The sequence below is a fragment of the Sorex fumeus genome, unplaced genomic scaffold (genome assembly GCF_029834395.1).
Source record: "Sorex fumeus unplaced genomic scaffold, SorFum_2.1 ptg000058l, whole genome shotgun sequence".
In the NCBI taxonomy this organism is placed as follows: domain Eukaryota; kingdom Metazoa; phylum Chordata; class Mammalia; order Eulipotyphla; family Soricidae; genus Sorex; species Sorex fumeus.
The window spans coordinates 13,217,388-13,244,879 of NW_026606115.1; the positions used below are offsets into that span (position 1 = coordinate 13,217,388).

General features: G+C 38.6%; 1 protein-coding gene across 2 annotated transcripts in view; it reads left to right on the plus strand.

Annotated features, from left to right (window-relative positions):
• The window catches only part of DCX (doublecortin), a 155,859-nt gene that overhangs the window by 116,524 nt on the left and 11,843 nt on the right, over window positions 1-27,492 (plus strand). Inside the window, exons 5-6 of one of the 2 annotated variants that reach the window (XM_056125749.1) lie at window positions 2,044-2,181; window positions 21,129-21,223. In XM_056125749.1, coding sequence (XP_055981724.1) covers window positions 2,044-2,181; window positions 21,129-21,223 — 233 coding nt within the window. The remainder of the gene's footprint in view (window positions 1-2,043; window positions 2,182-21,128; window positions 21,224-27,492) is intronic. The other variant, XM_056125750.1, reaches the window with a different exon arrangement.

The following is a 27,492-nucleotide window of genomic DNA, read 5'->3' on the forward strand; positions in this document are numbered from 1 at the left end:
TTGCTCAAGCGGGCCCAGTAATGTCTCCATTGTGAGACTTCTTGTTACTCTGTTTGGCATATTGAATACTCTCGGTAGCTTGCCAGGCTCTCCGAGAGGGACAGAGGAATCGAACCCGGCTCGGCCGGACTGGCTGCATGCAAGGCAAATGTCCTACCTCTGTGCTATCCCTCAAAGACAAATATCAAATCTTCTTTATATTTAGATACATGAGTACATAACTGACGAGTTTATTGTATGGTCCCAGTTGATAAGTGTCCAAAATCACTAACATTTATGATATAAATGATACTACACCCCACTAACGACCATGTATTTGAATCACCTTTTGTCATATAGTCTAACATACACAATCAGACCACAGGAAGGACCACTTGTAGTCAGAACTTGAATATTGTATGCATATGTTTTTTCCAGTCAACATTCTCCAGCAATCAGCGTTGTTTTATGGTTCCATTTTAGAAATGTTTTCTTCTATATCCTTAATATTAAACCTATTTCTTTTCCCCCACTTTCTAGCTTGTTGCTCCACTCCCCTGAATAATGACTCAACATTCCACATGGTTATTAATCTCAGGAAGAAGGGGAGTATCCCCATATCTCACTCTGCTTGAGTCCAAGGTTCAGGTGTAAGTTAATGATGACATAGTGCAAATTGCAACAGGTGCAGGACATCATTCTGCTGGAAAGATGCATTGAAAACATATTTTCCATTTATAAGAAGTCAAGTGTCCAGAAAAAAGATAGTTGTACCAATAAAGACTTTATGGACAACTAGAAGTGACAAGAATCCTTAAAGAGAGTGAGTTTCTCTTCTCTTCTCTTTGAGAGTATGGAAATAACCAAACATTTTTTTCCAACAAATCCCAGGAAATGTCCAATTTTATATACTTTCTACATTTTCAGCTTTGAGTACTGATCACCAAAGTTTTCAAAATCAAAAGGGAAAGCAAACAGAAATAACCATTTTTGGACACAGTTTCCTTAATAATCTAAATTTACCAGAAATTATTCTTAAATTTTCTCGGGAACTGATATTTCACTGTGTCTTTAAGTAGGAGGTGACCCTCAAGTTTGCAAAATAAGAGACAACTCTGTGCATAACTGGTTTCACTTTGAGCAGCAAAACATTCCCTTGGGGTAAATACAGTGAAATAAGCACTAGAAACAAGCACTCAAGAAACTTTGCTGTCAGTTTTTGTGCTACTATTTCTTCCCCAAGCAAGAGGTTTAAATGCATCATTCTCATCCACAAAATGAAAGTAATAGTCTTCCTAATATGCAGAATTACCTCTGAAAGTGACCCTAGTAAGAATGCTGAGTGACTTGCTTAGGAAAGGTGCTTGGAATGTGTCAGACTCTTGGCTCAGTCAAGTAGCAGGAATACTGAGCCAAGTCTCCTACACACCCAGGAGTTTTCTAAAATTCAGAGTCGCAGAATCACTACAGGCCCATTTATTCATTAAATCAACATAGGAAATTGTGCTAATGTTTACTGAGACTGAAAATAACTACAAATAATTCATAGTGAAAGTGTGGGAATGCTTATTCATATAAAATGCTAAGATACCCCCAATAATTCCTATTACAACATGTGGCATATAATGAATAATAAATGCTAACTTCTCCCTTACTGAAAATAAAATAATTTCATCCATGTGACTGCAACCTCTGAGCTGTCAATCTCTCCTCTAAGGAAATTAATTTAACATTATGTTAACAGGTGCTATATTGAGACTTAGTTGTCCACAAATGATTAAGTTGACTATTTAATTACCTACTCAACCTGCTTTTCAACTTCTTCCCTTGTTTTCATAATCCAGGGATTTAAACACCTGGCTTAGTCCAGGTGACTTTTGAAAATTTCTCCCATGCCTTCTTCTGCAGAGCCATCTGTCTCACGAACAATGAGGACCACCTTGGAGTACTGAATCAATATTGCTTTGGCCTGTGGTACTTGTGCCAGTTTCCAGAGACTGATAATGTACTAGGCCTCATTTTTACCCTTGGTTCTACTATGCTGTTTGTGTCTTTTTACAACAGAATGCCGAGTAATGAAGGGGAACCCATCAGCTGCAGCTGGCCCAAAGGCATCTCCAACACCTCAGAAGAGTTCAGCTAAGAGCCCTGGCCCCATGCGCCGGAGCAAGTCTCCAGCTGACTCAGGTAACGACCAAGACGGTGAGTGCTCTTCTCCTAACTGTGCACGCTGATTTTATGGAGACTGATACTCTATGCATGCTGAAGAATGAATTCCTCATGAACATCATTGTGTCTCCATGTTGCAAAATATATCAATTCATAGACAAAATAGTCAAACTTGTTTGGAGTCATGGAAAAACAGTCACATCTCTGACTCAAGTGAATACAACCAGAAACTTGACTCCTTTTGCCATGATTGCTCTTTTGTCTTCATTGTCATCATCGTTAGCATCACCTAGTAAAAGCAGAGTTAAATAATTAATCCGAACATAAATGTGAAATAGAAAATCAAATTAAAAAGCAAGAATGTGAAAAATAACACCTGAGCATGAGAGACAGTACTAGTGTTATGATATACAGTGTTTGCTTTGAAAGTGACCTACCTGAGTTTGGTCCCCACCAACACCTCGTATAGCCAGGAGTGATTCCTGAGCACATACCTAGAAAACCCTGAGTACCGCTGTGTATAGTCCCAACCTCCCAATACAAATAATACCTGAAAATGTCCTTGTACTTGAAATACTTCAACTTATAATTTGACTTTAGACTACTTCTAAGTCAAAATGATAAATTACATCGCTCTCACAGTAAGCAGGAAAAGTATAGGTTATATTTTAAGGTAAAAATATTTTGTCATACAGAATTTTACAAGTGAATGGTAGTGATCTAACAATCTGTTCTATGGATCACTCCTGACCCAACCATGAACCATTTAACTGTATGTGACAAGAGCAGTGGCTGTGTCAAAAATAAATTACCTATGCCCAAGTAAGTCATTTACTTCAGTTGACTTTTTCATAGCATGATTTTTTTGGTGGAAGCAGATGTTGGTTTGCCTTTATGATATATGTTCTTGCTTCTGAAGTTTGAGTGGCACTGATCTATAAGATACTAAGTGACTCAAGTCCACTTTGAAAAACTCATTTGACTCATGCACAGACAATTTGAGTTCTTTGTGGTAAGGAAATCACATGACTAAAAGACCACATTTGTCCTCCAAGGACTCAGAGTGTACCATAACTCTTTTAGCCTGAAAACCTTTAGGTTGACAGCACAAACATGTTCTCTCTTTCCTCCAATTCTGAGGCAGGTTGGAAAAAACTATTAGTTTTAAATTCTTTTGGCCTAAATAATCATCCTGTCTAGCTTGCCTCACATTCCTTGGAATAAGATTCTCACCAGAAATCTCTTCAGTTTTCAGTTACAGAGGAAGAAATTAAACTATCAAAAGAAAACCCTCAGGCTTTTTATACATCAATGTCTTTGCACACCCTGTTAGCTAATACCTGTAATGACATCCCTCCAACCACTTTACTTTGCTTGAAAACTCCTATTTATATTTTAAGACCATGAATAGAAATAATTGTTTTATTATATACATTATCACAGTATGTTATTTGTACCTCTGGAGTATTAGTCACCGTGCTGTTTTAATTATGTTTACTTGTATACTGCCCTAAATTCTGAGCCTTACAAAGCCAAGGTGTCATGTTCATTTCTGTATCCTCAGTGCCAAGCACAGTGCCTAAATCCCAATAGATGCTCAAAAATATTTTTATTTTAAACATACATAAGAGAAATACATAATATATTTCACACATCATGTTTATAGATTTAGATAGTTTGCTGAAGAAATAAAAATATTTGTCTTTGGTCATATTATTGTTAATTTTACAGAGCAGCATATAAATCAATCTAAAACAAACTCATATGCAAAAACTACGAAGACCTAGGTTTTGGCACTTGGGTTCAAAATGAAATTGTTGGTAAGGATTCCAAGCAAAGCCTTACAAAGCAGTAAATTTTATAACTTGGTACAAATGTATAAAGTTGAGTATTAATCCTTAAGCTTATCATGGTTCAAAAATATCATTTTTTCTAGGTTCTTAACTGTATTGCTTATCCCCTGCTGGGAAGCAAATTACTCCAAACCTTAGTCACTGAAGAAACATTTAGGGAGCCAGAGTGATAATACAGTGGTAGAACACTTATGGTAGCCATGTATGGTCCCCTGAGTCCATCAGAAGTGATCCCTGAGTGCAGAGTCAGGATTAAACCCTGAGCACTACCATGGATAGTCCCCCCCAAAAAAAATCCAAGAGAAACATTTAGGGTTGAAGAGATAGCTCAATAAACTGGACCATATGCTTTGCATGCCAGAGGCCTGGGTTAAATCTCCCCCAACCAGTACTGGGAATGTCCCCACCAAGTACTGATCTGAGATGATCCAGGTGTATCCTTGAACACTGAGTGTGACTAAAAGGTAAAAGGTAAAGGCCCTCCCATTCATCGATTTGCTCGAGCGGGCCCAGTAACGTCTCCATTGGAGACTTTGTTGTTACTGTGTTTGGCATATCAAATACACCACGGGGGAGCTTGCCAGGCTCTGCCGTGCGGGTGAGATCCTCTCGGTAGCTTGCCGGGCTCTCCGAGAGGGGCGGAGGAATCGAACTCGGGTCGGCCATGTTGGATGCATGCAAGGTAAACGCCCTACCGCTGTGCTATTGCTCCAGAGTGTGACTAAATAAAATTATTTTGCAGTTCTGTGGATTCGAATTTATGAAGTTGCTAAGTTGTTGGTTCACTGTAGCTCAGGAGGTTTCATTTACTTGTAGTCAAGGTATTTGAAGGGGATGCAGTCACCTAACGACTCAGCTGGGACTGTGGGGTTCATATACAAGATGGCTGTTAGAAAGACTGAGTGGAGAGAGTGAAGAAACTATACTGTCTTTTACGATCCATTTGTGTCACCTCTGTTTTAGTCTATTAAGAACATCACTAAGCAAATTCAGCATTCAAGGAAAAAAAATTGCTCGACATCTTGAAGGTTACCATATACAGAAATTTGTGGACCTATTTTTTCCTCCGCCCCTCTCAGAGAGTCCGGCAAGCTACCGAGAGTATCTTGCCTGCATGCAAAACCTGGCAAGCTCCCCGTTGATGTATTGGATATACCAAAAACAGTAACAACAAGTCTCACAATTTGTTGTGAGACATTACTGATGCCCGCTCAAGCAAATCGATGAACAATGGGAGGACAGTGCTACAGTGCTACATTTTTTAAACCAACACTTAACCCACTGCTTAGAAATCCTAAAGTGGCAGAAAATTTAAGTAAACTTCTTTGCATACTGTATCCAATTTGGTTACCCAGTATACATGAACACAACTACCTATAATTATACAGCTTAAATATATGGTAAAGCATAATCTTCAACATGCTATTTACAGACTTTCCTTCCTATATAACAGTCACTTCATTGATTCCAAGATTAGAGACATAGAAGTAACACATTGGGATACAATTGTGGTTATTTGTCAAATTGAAAGGACTTACAATAGATCCAACCCAGACTCAGACAGACAAGGACAGCTACTGCTGCTTCACAACTCTCTTACTATTGGAAAGGAATGAAGATGTACTTATACACATAAGAGATAAAGAGAGCAACCAATTTGAGGAGAAGTGGGAGGCAGAGATCAGAATTACGGACAACCTTGGAAGGCCCATCTGCACCACATTCCAACTTCCCAATTTTGTGAATTAGAATGAATCCTTAACTTCTCCAAGATTTGGTTTCCATTTTGATTGAAACAGAATTTGCAATTCTATAGGTTAAAATAACTTTCCATTGTTATAAGCTATTTTCAATTCACAGAGCACTATAACTTTCTCAGTATCACCAGAAGAATGGGCTATACAAAATACAATTTTTCATCAGCATGAACTTCTTACAGTCATTAATTTAAGAAAAATAGTATTTCAAAAATGAAAAATAATTATTAAAGTGTCAATATTTAATATGTATTATGCAAGTTAATATACATTTAACCAAAGAATGATAACATTAAGTGGATCTGAAATTTGTTTTTCATTATTTAGGACTCAGTAATGTCATTCTGTTTCCAACCTCTGTTAATCTCTCTTAGGCCTGAAACTTGTGCAGAGATTCACATTTTTTTATTCATCTTAAATAACTAAAAGTTGTAGAAGATAAACCATTTCCAGGGAATTTTAACTACCTTCCTTTGAAGGCAAAGGAAAGCCAAAAATGTTCCTTTTTACGAAACAGTGTAACTTCTCAGGGTCTGTATTGCAAACCATAACGCCCAAAAGTAGACAGAGATTATAAGGAATCATGTCTGCCATGGAGGCAGAGGGAGGGTGGTAAAGGGGGCGGGTATACCGGGGATATTGGTGGTGGAGAATGTGCTCTGGGGGAGGGTTGGGTGTTTGATCATTTTGTGATTGTAACCCAAACATGAAAGCTTGTAACTATCTCACGGTGATTCAATAAAATTAAAAAAAACACACACACAAAAATGTTCCTTTTTAACAGGAAGTCAAACCAAATGAAATATTGGTTCAGTTAAGATTCGGTTAAAGGAATGTTTTGATGTTCTAGTTCATTAGAAAATATATTGGTTTGATTCTGGCTTGAAAAAATATGTATATCCTAACACACACATATATGCATGTATCCTAACATATATATGTAGTCATGTTCATTTTCAGTTAATATCTGGTTTCAGTTTGACTTGAGGTTTAGTAAATTGATCTCTTTGGTCTGTAATTTGCATCATAACTTTATTCCATATTCCTTAATCCTTAATGTGTCTCTTTCCTGTTCTGCCCATAAATAAATCAAAATCTTTCTATTTTATTATTTTCAAGTCTATCCTGCCAATAATGAGTATGTATCAGATGGAATGTCTGTTAGTAAGTCCTAAACTCAAGTTAGAGAAAGGATTTAGTTGTCTATATAATATTGCTGTTAGGAGAGAATTCTTACTGGACAGAACTGATGGACTCTTAAGATCCAAGTTTAATTTGCTATGTTTGTCTTTAAAGTCCCCCAAGGGCCTACAGTATACAGAGAAAATTGGGCCCAGATGTCTATGAGATATTTGAAAAAAAAAATGGTCACATTTTGAGTAACTAAGGACTTGTTATTTTGATAGGCAAAGGTAAACCTGGATTTGAAACTAAGGGAGACTGTGATTGTTTCCTTTTTAGTCATTAATGTGTTAATTTTCTTTTTATATAACTACCACTAGTTGAATTGAATTAAATTGAACCAAAAGAACAAAGTAGCTAGTTGCTGGGAAGGAATGTTTTTGAAAGACTCCAAGGAAGCTAATTACTCTCCTTGGTAGGCAGAGACAATTGTAATGTGATAATTAGTTTGCTATTCTTCAACAGTAAGTCATTGTTATAGCAACCTAAAGTATCCCACCCCAATTCCCTTGACCTCTGTACACCCATTTCTAAAAAGTCAAAACGTCTCTGTTTCCAAGCACAAAAGAATGGATTCTTTACCACAATATACAATCTTTGAAAGGGCAGTTCCAGGGACAAAAAAGTGTGTATGTGTGCGTGTGTGTGTGTGTATTTATGTGTGTGTTTGTTAGAGAATTGTACCCCAGAGTCCTTCTGGGTACAATTTCTTTGTACCTAGAATTTTCTTTCTCTTTTCTAAACCAAAGAGTCTGTTGTGGGTTGCAACCATAGAGTGACCACTTCTCACCTTTCTGAATTTACTTTTCTAGAACAGCTCTGTAGCACTGTCCTCCTATTGTTCATCGATTTGCTCAAGAGGTCACCAGTAACATGTTCATTGTGAGACTTGTTGTTACTGTTTTTGGCATATCAAATATGCCACGGGGAGCTTGCCAGGCTCTGCCATGCAGGCGGGATACTCTCGGTAGCTTACCGGGCTCTCCGAGAGGGACAGAGGAATCGAACCTGGGTTGGCTGTGTGCAAGGCAAATGCCCAACCCACTGTACTATCACTCCAGCCCAGAACAGCTCTAACATAAATATAATTTTTCTCAGAAATATGAGACCTCTATGTAATTTGGCAGTCACAGTTAAAAGTTAAAGGAAATACAGGCCTGAGAGACAGCACAAGGTTTATGGCGCTTGTCTTTATTTGACCTCCCCCAGTTCAATCCTTGGCCCTACCTATAGTCCTCTAAGTACCATCAAGAGTGATCCATGAGTGCAGAGCCCAGAGTAAGCTCTGAATACCTCTGTTTACACAGAAAAGCTTAAAGAAATAGGCCAGGAATATAGCACAATGATAGAGCACATGTTTTGCATGTATGAAGTCCTGGGTTACATCCATGGGCACCAATTAAAATATTTTTAAAACATGTGAAAATAAAGGGACATAGAATGACTGCATTCATTTGTGGAATATAAAGTGACATAATAGGAGACTAACACCTAAAGACTAGAGATAAGTGCCAGGAGGATCACACCACAGCTTGGAAACTGGCCTCACAAGCTGGGGGGAAAGGCAGCTGGGATAGAGAAAGAAGCACTAAGTAAATTATGGTTGGAGGGATTGCTCGGGATGGGAGATGTGTGCTGAAAGTAGACTATAGACCAAACATGATCGCCTTTTAGTACCTGTATTGCAAACCATAACACCCAAAAGGAGAGAGAGCGTAAGAGGGAATGTGCCTGCCAAGGGGCAGTGGGTAAGAAAGGGTGCGGGTGGCAGGAGGGATACTGGGAACATTGATGGTCGAGGGATGGGTGCTCGATCATTGTATGACTGAAACATAATTATGAAAGTATATAAGTCTGTAACTATATCTCATGGTGATTCAATGAAAAAATCATGTGAAAATAGTTTTAATTATTAGTTTACTCAAAAAACCCAAAATATTATCACTTCAGCAATGTTGATCAAAATTAATTTTTGAAATTATCATTTCATTCTTCAAAGTTACCATGTAAGAAAATTTTTATTGTTTTGGAGTCATATCTGGTAGTGTTTGGGGGATATTTCCTGCACAGTGCTCAAAGGTCACTCTTAGCGCTGTTCAGTGGATCATTTGGTTGTAAGAATAAAACTTGGTGCTTCTACATCCAACATATATCCCCCAACACTCTGAGCCATCTCCCTGGCCCAATGTGAGAAAGTAAAATGGGATATTTTACAGTATTTACAGCATTTGAAATTGGGCTTCATTTCATTCTAACAATATATCTCATTTTACTTCAAATGCTCAATAACACATGTGACTAGCTCGTATTATATTAGAGAGAATTTTTTCCTGTCACATAAAAGAGATTCAAGATGATACTATTGCATGAATTCAATGGTCTGAATTTTAGAAAATTATTCACAAATCTATTACCTTGGTTGTCAACTCATAAATAACACTGTAGCACAGTCCTCCCTTTGTTCATTGATTTGTTCCAGCGGGCACCAGTAATGTGTCCATTGTGAGACTTGTTGTTACTGTTTTTAGCATATTGAATACACCACGGGGAGCTTGCCAGGCTCTGCCCTGCAGGCAGGATACTCTCAATAACTTGCTGGGCTCTCCGAGAGGGACGGACAAATCGGACCCAGGTCGGCCTCTGCAAGGCAAACGCCCTACCCGCTGTGCTATCGCTTCAGCCCCAACTCATAAATAGTACCATGAATTAAGTTGGGAAAATAAAGTTGTCCAATCTAAAAATCCATTGAAGTAACATTGAAGTATATCATTATATTCAGCATTGATTTGACATCTGGATATACTTTACCATAATTACCACCAGAAATACAGTTTTCATCTACCACCACCATGTTTGACCCCTTTATACATTTCATTCACTCACACTCCCTTCCCCTCTGGAATCTTTTCTCAATACATAAATGGATAAAGGATATGTGGTTTATTTATCTCTGCATATCTATAAACAACAGAATATTATTTAACTAGAAAAAAGATAAAATATTGCTATTTGTAGCTATGAGGATGTAACAAAACCCTATGCTAATTGAAATAAGTCCAGGTTTCTGTTTTCTTAATATCAGGAAGCTAAGACAAAAGGAAGTATAATAGCATTTGGCCTTACCAATGTCTTACTACAAACTCTTTAGTATCCAAGAGTCAGAGCCCATTTTTGTTGATTATAATAGGATTACTTCTGTCTTTGAGGCAGTATGCAGAGGACCCAGACGGGCATATAGAAAGGCTTCTGTGGAATGTTCCTTCCTTTACTACTTTTTTCTTTTGCTTTTTGGGTCACACCCGGCAATACATAGGGGTTATTCCTGGCTCTGTACTCAGGAATTACTCCTGGAGGTGCTCAGAGATATGAGATGCTGGGAAATCCTGGTTGGCTGTGTGCAAGGCAAACACCCTACCCACTGTGCTATCACTCCAGCCCCTCCTTCATTACTTCTTCTCTTCTCCAACCCCAGGCAAGGAATGTACAGAAAGAGGGATGTGGGGTGGTATATCTTAGTGTAGCATAGAACACATTCATGAGTTATTAAACACCTTTGTTTCCAGTACTCAGTCCTATAGGTTCTGTCAGCTCCACTACTAGCACTCCAAGGGGAATTGGTACCGCTGGCAAATATATAGATAGAAAAAAGCTTCCCTTGTTTTCCCTCAACCCCCACTCTGATTCTTTCTAAAACCATAGTTCATGTCTAGTTGAATTGTGAGATCTTTCCTATATAGATTCCTATATAGATCTTCCCTATCTTCCCTATAAGGCAACATTTTATTGTTGTTAGAGAGCTGTTTAGGAAATAATAGAACCACACAGTTTATGGTGGCTGGTGAGTTTTCTACATGGGTCATGAGAAGTGGAATTGACTAAACTCCTTGTACTAGTGGTTCTAGCAACCTCCACAGCCTAGGACTTCTGTTTGAACACAATTGAATAAATATCCTAGTTTGGTGGTATGCCTAGCAATGCTAGATGCAATGAGGAAAAGGAATGATAATACAAATTCCCTGTCCCTAAGAAACTTGAGATTTATTTGTAGAACCAGTCACATGTAAATTTAATAGATATGAATGTATAAATGCATTGGAGTTCTTAATATGTAGTAAAAACTGTCCTAATCACTTTGCATGTTATTTAATCTTTATAACAAACTTATGAAGCAAATACTATTATTTCCATATTTATGATAAAGTTGAGCTAGATGAAAGTTAAGTACCCAAGATCAAGCAGCTAGTAAAGTACAGAGTTGAGATTTAACCCAGGCAAGACAGCGCTATAGTCTACAGTCTATAGGGCAGCTATATAGTAGTTAATGGTAATAGTTACTTAAACATCAAATGAATAACAGTTAATAGCAATAAATGCTATTGTAAATTTAAAATGCATGGGGAAAAGAACTCATCAAGTGCTAGAATGCTAAGAGTTAGCTTCCTGGAAAAATTGAGACTTGGAGGAAGATAAAACTTCAATTGATATGGAAATGGAAATTTCTGGCATGTGGGATAGCAGTAAAAAAGTCACAGAAGTGGTGATGAACATAGTACATAGGACTATATGGAGTAGGCTGGTAAATCTGCCTCTCCAAACTCGTCTAAATTTCAAAACATGAATGTCCACTAAATAAAACTACTCATATGTGCAACACACATTGGCTGTTGGAAGAAAAGTTATGGTAATGTTAGCAAACCCTTGAAAACAATCTTGGCACTTCCATTAACCATCTTGCAAATGCCCTCTAATCGAAGGAAACTGAACTGTATCAAAATATTGCAGGACAGAGTACACATATTTGTTTTGCTATAGGAAATATTCTTACTCCTCTAATTTAAAGGAGTCATTACTGAATGCCAAGACTATAAGTAATAGATTTGAAATTCAAGCTCCATATTCTGAAAATACAGATTCTCAGAATCTATTATTAAATTTGGCCTAAGAACCAGCATTATAAGTAAAGTAGAGAACTGTTTCTTGCTCTAAATTCTTGGTTCACTTATGTTTGAGTCTGTGGAAAGGGACAAAAGCCATTCTACTGAGAGGAAACAGTTAGTCAAACAAATCCAGACACCCTGCCCAAGGGCTCTTTGAAATGAATGTGTGAAAACCACAGGCTAGTCTTTTGGCCTTGTTCTGAAGTAAGTTGAAACCACCTTGGTTCCACTTGGATGGCCTTCCAGAAAAACTCCCTGTATACATAGCACTGTAGCACTGTCCTCCCGTTGTTCATAGATTTACTCGAGCAGGCACCAGTAACATCTCCATTGTGAGACTTGTTACTGTTTTTGGCATATCAAATACATCACAGGGAGCTTGCCAGGCTTTGCCGTGCAGGCGAGACACTCTCAGTAGCTTGCCAGGCTCTCCTAAAGGGGCAGAGGAATCGAACTCGGGTCGACTGGGTGGGCCGCTTGGAAGCTAAATACCCTACCCACTGTGCTATTGCTCCAGCTATTGCTCAGGGTACAAGAACCAATTATCAATGGCATAGGAAGTACAGTTCTAAGTTACTTCCTTCTTACTGTCCTGTTCATCCCTTTCACTATTTCAATGTATTAGTCTAGGGGTCAGTAATTTTCAACTTCCTGTATACATAGTGGGGGAAATGGGGTTTCTTTGGAAAGGAGGATGGCTTAGAGCACATCAGTATGAGAAAAAATGAGGAAGCGTTTGGATTTTGTTTTGAGATTTCCCTCTGCAAAGCACTGGGTAAATACAGAGGACAAGACGGAAAACCAATTGGTAAAAGGTGACAATGGGAGATGAGTGAGGTGCCTATATCTTTTTTAAAGGTATTTTTTGCGGTAATGTGGTTTCAACAGTTTCCCTTTTGTTGTTATATACTTGCAGTACTATTCCACCACTGCAGTGTCAACAATGCTCCACCACTCTCCCAAGGTTCCTTCTCCCACCACCCCTTTGCAGCTTCAGTTCAATGTGCTCTTGGCAGTATCACTGGGTTTGTTTCCACTGGGGATCATCTATTCCCTTTCTTTGTTTCTTTATACTCTACATATGAGCAGGATCATCTGGCATTCGTCTTTTTCCTTCTGACTCACTTAGCATGCATGATTATCTTCCAGTTTCAGTGATATACTAATCTTAGGGGAATTTTGAAATGAATCTGTGAGCAAAACCTTGAAGCCACCATTCATCACGAAAAGGCCGTTTATGCCATTTAAGCAAGTTATACTCTTTTTGAGCTGCTGTAAACTTGTGGGAAAGGGAGAGCAGTAATTCCTGGTGACATTCTTTTGGATTTAATCAAGAAAATTAAGTGAGCTTATATGTGGCAAATTCCGTTGAAGGAAACTGTAAAAAAATCCAACCACAAATATAGGGGTGGCTTTTTTAATAGACTGGGAATATTTTCAGCAAGAACTATATTTTAGTTTCAACCTAGGTAGCAAAATAAAATCAAGAAGCTTAATTTTGAGTTTAGCTCAAGTGTTGGGATAATAATGCCCCCCATAGCACATATACACATACTTCATATGCCAACTTCCCTCCCTGGAGAAAAAAAATCTGATTTTTTTTTTAGGGAAGGAAATGCTCAAGGAAATGACAGAAGTAAGTGAATGAACATTCAATCGCTCTGGTTTCCATTCAAAGTCTGGGAAGTAGATGCCAAACCAAACCCATTCCTGCTGCTACCATTCTACTTTGCCTAGATAGGTTTTTTAACTGGCATACCAAATCTGTATATAGTCACTCCACATGAGATTCATCCTTAATTCCAGGGATCAGTCCCGACAAGTGAATCCACAGTCTGAATCCAAGAACTTTGGTTGGTGATCCCACTATGTCATTGGATAACCACGGCAGAAACTAGATTCTCTCCTTGTCATTTGGAAACTGATTCAACTCCATCTTATGACTCACTCCTGAAAACTGATTCCCTCCTTCCATACATGTAAATACCTTTCAATCTAGATTAGTAAATTTAATTACTTTGCTGACCAAATTACTTGGCCTTGTCCTGTTCAATTCTTTTTTTTAACTTTATTGAATCACCGTGAGATACTTACAAGCTTTCATGTTTGGATTACAACCACACAATGTCCTGTTCAATTCTAAAGCAGTATTCTGGGACCCAAATTTCAAGTGTGGGTTGAAGTAATCCCCTCTATCAATTGTTTATATCCCGAAACAATTGAGTTTCTGACAATTAGACTTGTTTGTACCAAAGACTATGTATCTGGAGCTAGTTTGTGATTCCACAGGTAAAGAGCTTAATCTTACTGTACTGCCCATCCCACAACATGTATACACATGTATCCTTGACAGATTGCAATCCCAGATTGTCACCTTGTATTGCTGACTCACTGATTATATCTCAGAGGTTTACATGATCCAGTTTGATTCATTTACTAGAGAAGCTCACATAACTGAGAGAAATATTTTACTTCCTGGATTATTAGTCTGCAGTAAAAGTATAACACAAGAAGAACCAGATAGAAGATTATGAGGAAAGTACTCAGAGCTTCTGTGCCTTCTCTGGGCACTCTGCTCTACCAAAATGTCCTCATATACACCCTGAAAGCTCTTCAAGTTCTGTAGTTGAGAGGAGTTATGGAAGCCTCATTACATAGGCAGTGATTGGGTAAATCATTGATTGTTAATGATATATTTAACCTCCAGGCCTTCTCCCCTCCCTGGAGGACAGGGGTAGGGATTGAAAGCTCTAACCCTCTAATCACAAGCTTGATTCTCTTGGCAACCAACCCCCATAATTGGGTGCTTTCCAAAATGTCCTCTTTAACATAACAAAAGACACCTTTATGGCTCTCATTGCTTAGGGAGTTTTAAAGGGCTTTCAGAGTTCTGTGCCAGAAAGGAGACTGAAACCAACATATACTTCTTACTATAAATTAGTGTCACACATTCTGATAGAGCCAAAAATCTAAAGATGAGCACCGAGTCAAAAGTAGAAGTGTCATCATTTTGAGAAGCCAGTAAACCAAGACTGTGCAGGACCCACTTGGCAATAGTGCTACATATACAAAAGGTATCAGCTGAGATTGGTGATGGACAGGACACAAACAGCATCTTTCCAGAGAGTTCTGGCCAGGAAGTTAGTGATTTGCTCTCTTGGCTGCTTTGACTACTATTGTTTCAAGACATTGAAACAAAGTCTACAATACCCGTCGGTTCCTTGGCTGGGAAAAAGGTCTTTGTAAACCAAATAAGATCACTGTAGCACTGTGGCACTGTCCTCCCTTTGTTCATAGATTTGCTCAAGCGGCACCAGTAAAGTCTCACAACAAATTTTGAGACTTGTTGTTACTGTTTTTGGCGTACTGAATACATCTAGGGGAGCTTGCAGGCTTTGCCCTGTGGATGAGATACTCTTGGTAGTCGGGCTCTCCAGAGGGGCAGAGGAATAGAACCCAGGTCGGCCGCGTGCAAGATAAACGCCTTACCCACTTCTAGAAGATGGATGCATGCTCCTTTGCCTGCACCCATTTCTTCTTATTTATTATCTTTTCCCTCTCCTTGGGCTGGAGCGATAGCACAGCGGTAGGGCGTTTGCCTTGCACACAGCCGACATGGCTGACCGGAGTTTGATTCCTCCGCCCCTCTCGGAGAGCCTGGCAAGCTACCGAGAGTATTTCACCAGCACGGCAGAGCCTGGCAAGCTACCCGTGATGTATTCGATATGCCAAACACAGTAACAACAAAGTCTCCAATGGAGATGTTACTGTGCCCACTCAAGCAAATCGATGAACAACGGGAGGACAGTGACAGTCCCTCTCCTTACTCCCCATCAGAAATTTACCATATGAAGGAATGCCTGAAACAAGTCATATTAAAAAGGAAGATCAATGTAATAAAAACTGAAAAGCGGCCTGAGGTGAATGACACAAGATGCATAAATTATTTGTTTGCACAATAAATGTGTGTAGGTGTGCATGTGTGTATAGGAGTGCATGTGTGTCAGAAAAAGAAATAGAGATTAAGAGTGAATGGGAATAGGGGCTGGAGTAATAGAACAGCGGGTAGAGCATTTGCCTCACACAAGGCTGACCCAGGTTCGATTCCCAGCATACCAATATGGTCCCCTGAGCACCGCCAGGGGTAATTCCTGAGTGCAGAGCCAGGAGTAACCCCTGTGCATCGCCAGGCGTGACCCAAAAAAGAAAAAAAAATTAAGAAAAAGAGTGAAGGGGAATAAATAAAGACTAACTGGACTATTATAGACTTAGTATTGTCATTACTCAGTAAAAAGTGAGCGTTATTTTTATTTACTGATATGATTGATAAGCTTATCTAAGCAATTGAAAATCTCATGTAACACCTTGTTGTAGAGAGGGAAAATAAATCTATGATGAGAATAAAGGAATGGCAGTATTTTGACTATGTGCAAATAAAAGATGACAACAGTAAAACACAGTTGTGATTCTGAGGTGGGAGAAGGGACAATGTTATTTCTAGTCTCTAAAGCTGAAGGTAAAGGTAAAGGCCCTCCCGTTGATCGTCGATTTGCTCGAGCGGGCCCAGTAACGTCTCCATTGGAGACTTTGTTGTTACTGTGTCTGGCATATCGAATACTCTCGGTAGCTTGCCGGGCTCTGAAATGTCACAACATTCCAATGGATTTGCCAGTTCAATACAATGCAGTTTATTGACCGTATTCTATTTATAGTTATTTTGTGCTGCTAATTTTAACACTTAATATAAATTAGCATTAGAATCTTTAAAAAATAAAAGCAGATAAAAGGGGCTGGAGCCATAGTGCATCAGGTAGGGTGTTTGCCTTGCACTTTGCCAACCCAAGTTCAATTCCTGGAAGTTCACATGTTCCTTCAAGCACACCAGGATGTTCCATGAGAGCAGAACCAGGAGTAAACCCTGAGTACTTCAGTGTGTAGCCCCCAAACCAAAACACTAAAAAGAAAGCAGAATCCGTATCAATGGCTCCCTGCCATGTTTGTCCTCCATGTAACTCATAGAAGAAATAAATGTGTTTGAATACATTTTTATCTAGTCTGTAAGTGAAGAAATTTTTTCCTGCAACAAGTCTACATTTGCTGGTATACTTCTACAATTTTCTCATTTCTCTGTCCATCTTGAGTTTCATTCCATCAGGGAAGTTTGCAGTTTTCAAGACTGAAGTATTCACAGTTAAATTATTTAAAATTGATTTCCAAAATGCTTCTTGGATGTTGATACAAAATAAAGCCTTTTGTTTACAGAAAATTTAAGATTGAATAGCTGGAGGAAAATACAAACCTACACACATGTCCATAAAATATAGAGAGACATAGATGGAATAAGCATTACCCCTAAAGTTTGGGGGGGGAGAAAATATCAGAGGATACTGCAAAAAAACTAGAATTCAATAAAGAACCTAAATATACATATCTAAGTCCATGACTCATTACAGTCATTATTGTAGGAAACAATTTCTCACATTTTGGCAAGATCTTTGAACTCATTCTCAGCTAGATAAGTAGATGAGTGAAAGAGAGAGCTTTTCTACTGGGAGTTTAATAGCTACCCCTTCATAATGTGGCTAAAAGAATGCTGGGAAACTTGAATCTGATTTTCAAAAGGATACGGCTATTGTGAAACAAAATGAGGGAACTTACCTAGCGATGCCTAGATAAGATTTCTGTTACACTTCATGGCTGAGGTCAGGATGATTTTTACTATGTTGACTCAGAGCGATTTTTATGATTACTCCCCTTATCTTGAATGCTACTGGACCATCTATAGTGCCGGAGGGCCTCCTCCAATAGCTATTTCCTTTTCCTGCAGAGCAATTGACTATGTTGTCCTATTGTGACTTCATAGACTTGCCTTTTGCAAAGTGCCTCCTTTATTTAGTGAAAGCCTGCCCTGTCAAAACTTAGCTCCCACAGGTTTGGCACAGATCATTCTTTATGGGTGACAAAGAGGGTATATTGGTTCATATAATACTCTAAACTTGCCTAAACTTTATGTCTCTGTCTACCACTATGTCATGTATCTTCATAGCCATTGCTTTCATTTAAGTTCACATCATCTTTCTTCTGAAACAAGGTGAAAACGTAACCCAGTGGTTTTCAATCACCAGTCCATGGACCCATGGTTGTTCACAGGTGTGAAAAGATTGAAGACCACTGTCTACCACAGTGGTTATTATGTACTGGTCTGAGGATGGTACAAGTATAGTGGGAGCTAGGACACTTGCCAATTCACAACTGTAAAAAGGTTAAAAATCACTTTTGCTCCTACCTTTATCCTCCCCTATCTTTTAGTCTGTTCAGGGAAAGTGTAGTAATAGTTTTTTAAGTCCTCATCCAGTTACTCTATGACCCTAGAGTTTAATGAGGAGAAGGAAAGAAAAGGGGGTGGTTGGAAAAGAGATAGATGAGAAGCAATGGTGACAGAGATAAAGGGGACCCGGGCACATTGGTCATATTAAGGAATTATAGAGTTAAAGATCCAAATCGCAGAGTCAAAACACTGAAATCTTGAGACACAAATTTTAATAACCAGATTTGAAAGGTACCTGTTAAGATGGCAGGCTGGGTATAGGGTTGGGGGCTGGGGGCAGAAGACAAAATCTTGGAATGTTGGAAGGAAGCTGACACTTTAGCAGACTGGTGAGGGGATATTTTGTGTAAAAACCCAAAGTATGAATAACTTTGCAATTCATGGTTATTTAATAAAATAAAATTTTGGAAAGAAAAATTAGATTAAAAATATAAATTTGATGGCATCATTTCCAAATTTCTTTCACAAATTGATCCAAATTTTCTGGTTGGGTCACACAAAAGACACCTTGCCCATTAGTTCTTTTTTCCAATCAGCTCTTAGGAATCACTGCTGGCACCTTATGCTTGGACCATTTAGAGATATGTGTACTTCTGTAAATATGCTGTGCTGTATTCTCTCCTACCTCCCGTTTTTGTCCCTCCTTGTGAAATTCTAAAATGTAGACTATCCTTTTAGTTTACTTGCCTAACTCAATTTTTTAAGAAATGGCCTGATTAAGATGTAATTCACATCACTAAGGATTCACACACTTAAAATATACAATTAAATGTAGGTTTTAGTCACGCAGTTGTGTAACAATCACTACTGTTAAATGCTAGATACCTTTATCACCATTAAAGAAACTTCACATATCTTGGCCTATTCTCTTCAATTCCTCCTAACACCTATACCACCACCCCACCCTGGTCCTCACAAGCCAGCTACTGGAAACCCTTGACCTACTTTCTGTCTATAGATTCATCTATCCCAGATTTATCTTTAAAGATATTCTCACATGTTTTCTCCTCTTATCTCTCTTTTACTCCCTCAATTACAAAATCTCTCCTCTGAAATCCAATAATATGCCATTGCATGGCCATGGTATAGTATGGGTATAGTATGTATTCTTGCTTGCCTCCCCACCACAGTAGACTTATATATCTCTAAAATCTCAATATCTTTGCTTGGCTTAGAGAAAACTACTGGCTAAAAGAAAACATGACTTCCAGGAAGCCCTGACAGTGATAATTTTTCTCTATGAATGGGTGAGAGACTGGGTGAATACTAAAGTAAAGCAAGAAAGTATATGCATAAGTCCTCATTGTTCAGATCACTTGCACTTACTTAGAACCAGGAACTACCACACTGATGCCTCTTCCATTTCAACAGTTGATACATGAACTTTCAAATGCAAGAAAACATGACCACAATTGATGTAGAAGTATATCCTCAAGAAATTCTCATGAAATATCAGTTTAAGCTTTACAGCAATATTCTCAGACCAGGTTGCTGCTTAACTTTTACAGTTTTTATGGTTTTTGTCTCTCTTTGTTTGTCTCTTTCTTCCTCCCCTCTTCTCTTTCCCTCCCTTCTTTTCTATCCCTGTATTCTTATTTCACTTCTTTCCCTATACAACTTGGTGATATTTTATTTTATTTTTAAAGTGCATTTCAGAATATCTCACTTTATCGATGGGAGTTCCTGATATTGGAGAAAGAAATCTTAAATTTAGCATGAAATGTCTGACCATGAGTCCACTTTGAAAGCTGTTTATTTGCTGGGGTTAGAGCAATAGAATATCAGGGAAAGGTGCTTGCCTTGCATGTGGCCAGCCCGAGTTCAGTCCCTGATACCCTTGGTGGTCCCTGAGCTCCAGCAGGAGTGATCTCTGAGGGCAGAGCCAGGAGTAAGCCCTGAGTATAACTGGGTGTGGCCCAACAACCATAAAAAATGAAAAGTTTGATTGCTTCATTTGGGTAAACCACATTTTTACATGATTAAGTATTTCAATTGTCCTTTGCAAGGAAATATGGAACAATTTGGGAACATGATGGAATATGAAAATATTAAAAGCTAAAACATCTATTTTCCAGCATTTTATTGACTACAGACAAACAGGTCACCATTTTCTCCTTTTCTCAGTCTTTATGTCTTTCTACCTACCTATTTTTGTCATCTACTTTTAGACCTAACCATTGTCCTAAGTTATTACCTTATCTTCCAAGTCACCTCTCTCCCCCATTCCCAATTTGTTTCAATGTTTGCTTCTCTCCCTACCATCTTGTCATGGAACTTTCACCTTCAATTTGTTCTCAATTTTCTTCTTGAGTAGTCCTCTTTCTCTTTCTTTGTGTTCTTGTCAATGAGCATAAGAAAGAGAAGGGTGTGCAGAATAGAGGTTTGGGGGGCAGAGGGAGCAATGGCCAGAATAAGAAAGGGGGCTGAAAGATTGATAAGGGTACTGTCCTGCCACCTGCCACATCATTTACCAACAAAAATGTGCCCTGGTCCAAATCACCCTCTTAAGGTAAGGCACATAACCTCTTTATATCTCCCTTATCTTACTTATAGAATTGAAACAAACAAAATAATACTTTCCCAGACTAGCTCCTCCCATAGATACTGTTAAGGTCAAACTTGGGAATGAATATAAAAAAGATCTGAAAAGAAACAGAGCCTGTAATTGGAAGCACTCAAGGGAGGGAACAAGTGGGAGGATTACGCCTTGTCTTGCACAGGGCTGAGATCTAATTAACTGAGGATTGCACTTCTTGCCTTTCTGAGGAATGTGTTTCTTTTCACCTTTGTTCCACTCATCAAATCACTCAGTTGTCTGTGTACCTTGTTTGAATGTTCTTAGTGTTTTCAGAGGGGAAGGATAATTTGTTCCTTTGTAATGCTGTTGATTTTTATCCCTTCCTTTTCTCTTGCCTTGGGCTAGCAAACGGAACCTCCAGCAGCCAGCTCTCTACCCCCAAGTCTAAGCAGTCTCCCATCTCTACGCCCACAAGTCCTGGCAGCCTCCGGAAGCACAAGGTATTATGTCTCTTATACCTTACTAAACCTCTTTACCCTTGAATTTTTTAATGGCTAGGTGACAAGTTTTTTTGTCATCTACTTCCTCAGCATAGCAAAGCCAAAATCTCCCTACATGGTCCTTAACCACTGGGACCAGCAGAGGCCAAATGTCTAGTTACTGTGATTTATTCCTCTGACCCTTAGTTTATTTCCATCATGTTACATTTAGCCAAAAGGAAGAGGTACAGATATCCCAACCACCTACTCTGAGTGAAAGTGTCACCAAAGCCTCAGGATATGGGTGGAACACTTTTCTCTCCAATTCATAAACATGTAAAAGAAAATGCTGATGGCAACTTTATGTTCCCCAGGCCCCAGACAGTGGAAGTGACATAAAAATAGCATTTCTGAAGTGATGTGGGTATAATTTGTGGGGATAATTATCACACTCTTCCTTACCTTCCTGAATGATTCCTTACCCCTACTTACAACACTTGGTGTGAAATGGTGAAAGACAAAAAGCCATCAATATGGCCAACTCCACAGAATCATAGATTCTTGTGGCTAGAAGATATTTTATAGTTTCACTTGATTCTCTAATCTTCTGTGATTGTTATTCTATAAGTGAGGAAGTTAAGACTTAGAAAGATGAAGTTACTTTTTCAGATAACATAGCTAAGTGATGGCAGATACAGTACTGGCACCAGGTCATCACCACTGGTATCCTGAAACCTTTTAACACTAGCTCATGAGATCTGATTATATGCATTGCTGATTGTATAGTCTGAAATGGACTGTAGTAGGAATATTTGTACCATAGGAATCATAAAAAATCAAGGTGGCTGATTTTGCTTTTATTTTTCTCACAGAAAAATTGTTAAATGTTTAATTGCACATTACTGCTTAACATTATTCCCTTTACATTTCAGGATTTAAATTTCCTGGTTATTCTGACTGTTGCCTGCTTCAGTACTTCTAATGCCTATTCTATTCCTTTAATGGTCCCTTAAAACTTCTGGCACCCGATAAGAACTTTGTAATTGTCTTTCTGAGCCTCTTGGTTTACTTTGCAAAGGAGGATTTACTGATCTGTATGGATAGTCAATGCTATCCAGAGACTGTAAAATGAATTTAAATTGCTTTCACATTAGCTTTCACTTACTCTTCTAAGCAACAAAGCTTATTAATGAGGAAATTCTATATGCAAAGTAGCCTACTCTGTTGTACTATTTGCATTTAACCAATGCTGCACTGATTCTTACCTTAATTTTGCCCTAATTTCCACCTTTACTTTCCTTCTGGGAGTGTGATCTTACCCCAGCACCTTCCATCAGCAGTTTCCTTAAAGAGCATGAGGAAGTTTGGACATTTGCTATGTATACTTAAATGATTAGGTTTTCAATGGACAGATTCAGTGAATTTAGGTCGACGACCTATCATTTTTAATAAACACACTGAGGTGAGTGCTGACATTATTATACTGTTTCTCCTGGTGGGGTTTTATAGGCTTATTATGTATGGGTTATTTTATTTTCCTTTTGTACCCAATGCTAAATTCTAATTTAGCCATTGGAGGACTATAATAAGCTAATAGGTGGCAGCATTGCTGGAACCTCTTATCTTAATTGTTATATCTCACCATGGGGTCATTAAGTCCTTGTCTGAAAATTTACTAAGCTGTTTGTTGCTAGCTGAGCCTTCTGTGTTATTTTTTTTTGTTTGTTGAGTTTAGTTTGATAGAGCCTGGCAAGCTACCCGTGATGTATTTGATATGCCAAACACAGTAACAACAAAGTCTCCAATGGAGACGTTACTGGGCCCGCTCGAGCAAATCAATGAACAACGGGAGGACCGTGACTGACTGTGACTATGTTACTTTCCTATCTAATTTGGTGTGCTCCTACTAGAATTTTATTATTGTGAGATTTGGAGGTGTCACACAGCTCTGTATATGGCCACTATACTCTCCAAAATACTATAGTAAATATCTTCTAAAATATGCATTTTTAAAATTTTGTAATCACCATAGCATTATAAAAATCAGGAAATCAATTATGATAATTCCATTATATATTATCAGTGCACATTCAGATTTTATCAGTTGCTCAATAATATTTTTTCTGGTCTGGTCTATGATCCAATCTATCACCACAGTTGCCTTCGATGTCATGTCTCTTTAGTATCTTTAATGTACTAATGCCCTTCAGTTTTCTCCTTTTTGTCTTTGAGAGCAGTTGTAGAAATTAGGATATGATACAAATGAAGAGCACAGGCCAGTTATTTGCTAGGATGTCCTTTGATTTAAGTTTTTTGTTTCTTTTTAGTTAAATTACAATTGTGCATTTGGGACCAGAAGGTAAAAGACAGTGCATCCTATTAGGGCACAATAGAGTCTTGCTAATCAAATCTGTGGTGGAGGACACACATTTTTTACTGAATAAACTAAAAAGTGTTTTGTTGCCTTGCCTCAGTACCCTTGAGATTTAGATATCAGATTCTTTATTCTCCTTTGACAGAACTACCTGAACCTTAGCACCTTTAGGGTCCTTGGGCAGTGGGCGTAAGCAATTTCCATCTGAATTTCCATTCAGTAGACCTGAAAGGTGTGAGTCATGGTGGAAACAGGAAGCAGGTGGCTGAGGCCATGACTTTCCTCCTTCACAACTGGAAACAACTTGAAGTCCAACATCCCTTTGGTAAATGTTGATGGCTGTGGCAGGGCCCTAAGCTGTAATCAGCCACTTGGCTTCTCCTCTTAAGCAGCTCATGGAGAATCTTCTTTATTGCAGCTGTGATGGGGTTAGCCAAAGTCCGAATACTCAAGTGGTACAATATGGACACAAAGTAAATCCTTGTATATTTCATGGAAAAAGAATTTTGTAGTTTCTTACTGCTTTAGTGGTTTGCATAGCCATTTTCTCATGTACCTTTGTGATAACACTGAAAGAATTATAAATCAGGTGACATTTCCACTTGACAGATGAAAGAGAGGAGGTGCTAAGTTTATAGACATGCCAACATGACTCAATAACTTGGAGATGGTATATGTCTAAAACATCCAGGAACTCTAAAAAGTTAAAAAAATCCAAATTGATGACTACACTTCTGTCTTTAAATTTGGAAGCATTTAGCCTACCAAACTAGAGATTGAAGAAAATATATGCGATGTATTATTTGAAAACATAACTAATGTTCTTAAAATTTATGTTTTTCTGTGTTTTCAGACTTTTTTGGTCTTTCAGTAAGCGCTTAGAGAGAGAGTTTGATGACTAAAGCAGGCACTTAACCCTTAAAGCACAGACATCACTCTTAAGTGGTAGTGTAATCAAGAGAGAACAAAAGGACTGTGTGAACAAAATTGAGGGTGACAGGGATATATAGGGTGGAGGGTAAAAGACTGGAAAACTTTACAGAGTAGGTGACATTTAAATGGGGTCTCTAAACCTGGGTAGGTTCTTATGACTAGCTAAGAGAAAGAGCATTAGAGTTAAAAAATAAAATAACCAAAAGAAAAAACAAAATCAAGAACAAAGATAACAAAGCCATCACATCTGAAAAGTACAAGACTTTTTTTTGTTTTGGGAAAAACAAACCCAAACTAGAAACCAGGTTTCTCATAACTCCGTTCTAATTTCTTTGGACTATAAGATCCTTGGATCATAAACCAATATTGAGTTTTCTCTGAAGCAATAGTACTGCCAGCACAGCTGTATTTGTTATAAATATTTCCATCTGTAGGGCTCCAGGGGACTAAGCAGATGAATTTCAGGTGCAAATTATTTGTATTGTTAAGCAATATGTGTTTTTGTGTCTTTACACATCAATCAACAAAAATAAAATGTTAAGATAATTCCTTTTCCTGAATGAGAGTATATATTTTGCAGACTAAACAAGTTGATAGAGGACAAAGATACAGTATAGATTTTTTCAATATTTTTCATCTCATCCTTTCTGAATCATAGCTGTAAGTGAACTCTTCTAACAATTCTGGGCCCCAAGATTTCCTCACTTTCTCGGAGATAGAAGTCTTGAATAGTTATCTCAAATATTCATTTCTACCAACTAGTAATCTGTATTGAAGGCTATATTGTATGAGTGCTTATGAAGGGAGATGAATGCTGGACCCAGTGGATTCAATGTAGTGGGATACAAAATAACACCCATATGAATAGGTACCTTTGGACTGTCTGTGTAATGCCCAGGAAGCTCACTAAATTAGTGGTGTCTTTATTATTTCTCTCTTTTTGCTGTAACTAGAAAAGAAATCATATAACCTGATTTATACATATTTGGCCTAAAGCCCTGGGCTGGAACAATAGCACAGTGGTAGGGCATTTGTCTTGCATACAGCCAACATGGCCGACCCAAGTTCAATTCCTCTGCCCGTCTCGAAGAGCCCGGCAAGCTACCAGGAGTACCTCACCCGCACGACAAAGCCTGGCAAGCTCCCTGTGACGTATTCGATATGCCAAACACAGTAACGAGTCTCACGATGGAGACGTTACTGGGCCCGCTCGAGCAAATTGATGAACAACGGGAGGACAGTTACAGTTACAGTTACAAGTCTTCCAGCCATTTTGTTTAGAATTTCTGTGCTCTGTCAGACAGTTTACAACTTTGCCTTAGCCTTCTTCACTAGCTACTGTACTTGGCCTCAAGATGAACTGAAGGCGATCTTCACAGGTCTTTTCTGAAAATATACCCAATTGTGAACATGTACCTGGATTTATAAATTTTTGTTACCCTGACAAATTTCTGAGGTCCCCTGTCTAAGTCTAATTTTTCAACTTTTTTAAAAATGGTATTGAGTAGCTTTATTTGTTTCAATTACTGTCTCTACATTGGGTATGCAGATTTTAGACAACTGCAACTAATTGATGCACATTTAAAAGGCTGTTTATGATGAGTGCAGGTTATTAGGTCAAATAGAGAAAAGGTTTACAAGGGGGAGTTTCGAAGGAGCTACCACACAGGACATATAATAAAATTGTCTAGGAAAAAGGTAATTGAGGAACTCTAAACCAGTTCTACTTCTTCAGTTATTGCTCAGTTGCTATTTTTCAGCTACTGCAGTTGTGATGGTATTTGTTTTCATGAAAACCCAACAGTTAGAGAGGGAGATTGGTATAGAGAAAATTAAAGCAATTATTAAAGTAAATCTTAGTGTTGTTACTGAGATTCAGCCATTTCTTTCTTTTATTAGAATTTAATTTCAGTAATAAGAGAATTTTAACATGTTAAAGCAAGAAAAATTAAGAATGATTTTTAGAGATATGCTGCATGATTTTGAAGATAGAAATAAGCAAATCAAACCCATATCCTCAGAAATTAAATTATACAACATAATTCTCTTATTTTCTATACAAAAGGCACGTTAATTTTTCTTCTTATATTTATTTATCAAATCACTGTGGGAAAAGTTACAAAGCTTTCAGGTTTAAGTCTAGGTCATACAATGATCAAACACCTTTCCCTTCACCAGTACTCATTTTTCACCACCAAGAACCCCAGTATACCCCCCCTCTCACCCCTCCCAATGCCTGTAAGGCAGATGATTTCTACTTAACTCTTCTCTACATTGATTACATTCATTATTTAGACAAAAGATGAACCATTATTGTTTAGAATTCCCCCCCCCCAACAATCAGAATTGCTGAAAAGGCATAGTGAAATCTTTTGTTTTCTATAGCTGGTTATGAGAATCATATAATGCCGTGCGGCCGTGATAGCGGCCATGAGATTTTGAATTTATGCAAAGAGCCAGATAATTACAAGATTGGTTTCTGTGAATCTGGTGTTATAGCTGTGCCGGAGAGCCAATAGTAGGGGGAAACTCGTGACTTCGGTAGGGCATAAAGGACGAGCCGGTACCGCACCCCTTCCCATGAGACTGCAGTTGCCCCTTCACCGCCAGCTCATACCTGGCTTTCCCATAAGCTCTAAGGCAGTGGCCACCTTGCTGCCAGAAGGGAAAAAGGCAGAAGGGAGCAACACCCTTTCCCTCCCGGGGAGGCATGGTGCCGTAGTTTAATGCATGGCTCATTCACTTTACTGCCACAAGCTGCTGGGCTCTGGATTAAGTCCTTTTGCTCTGGAGTCATGGCCGTGCCATAGAGCCACTCGTGGGGGGCAACTTGTGACCTCTGTAGGGCGTAAAGGACGAACCAGTACCACCCTCCTTCCCATGAGACTGCAGTTGCCCCTTCACCGCCGGCTCATACCTGGCTTTCCAATAAGCTCTGAGGTGGTGGCCACCTTGCTGCCAGGGGGGAAAATGGTGGAAGGGA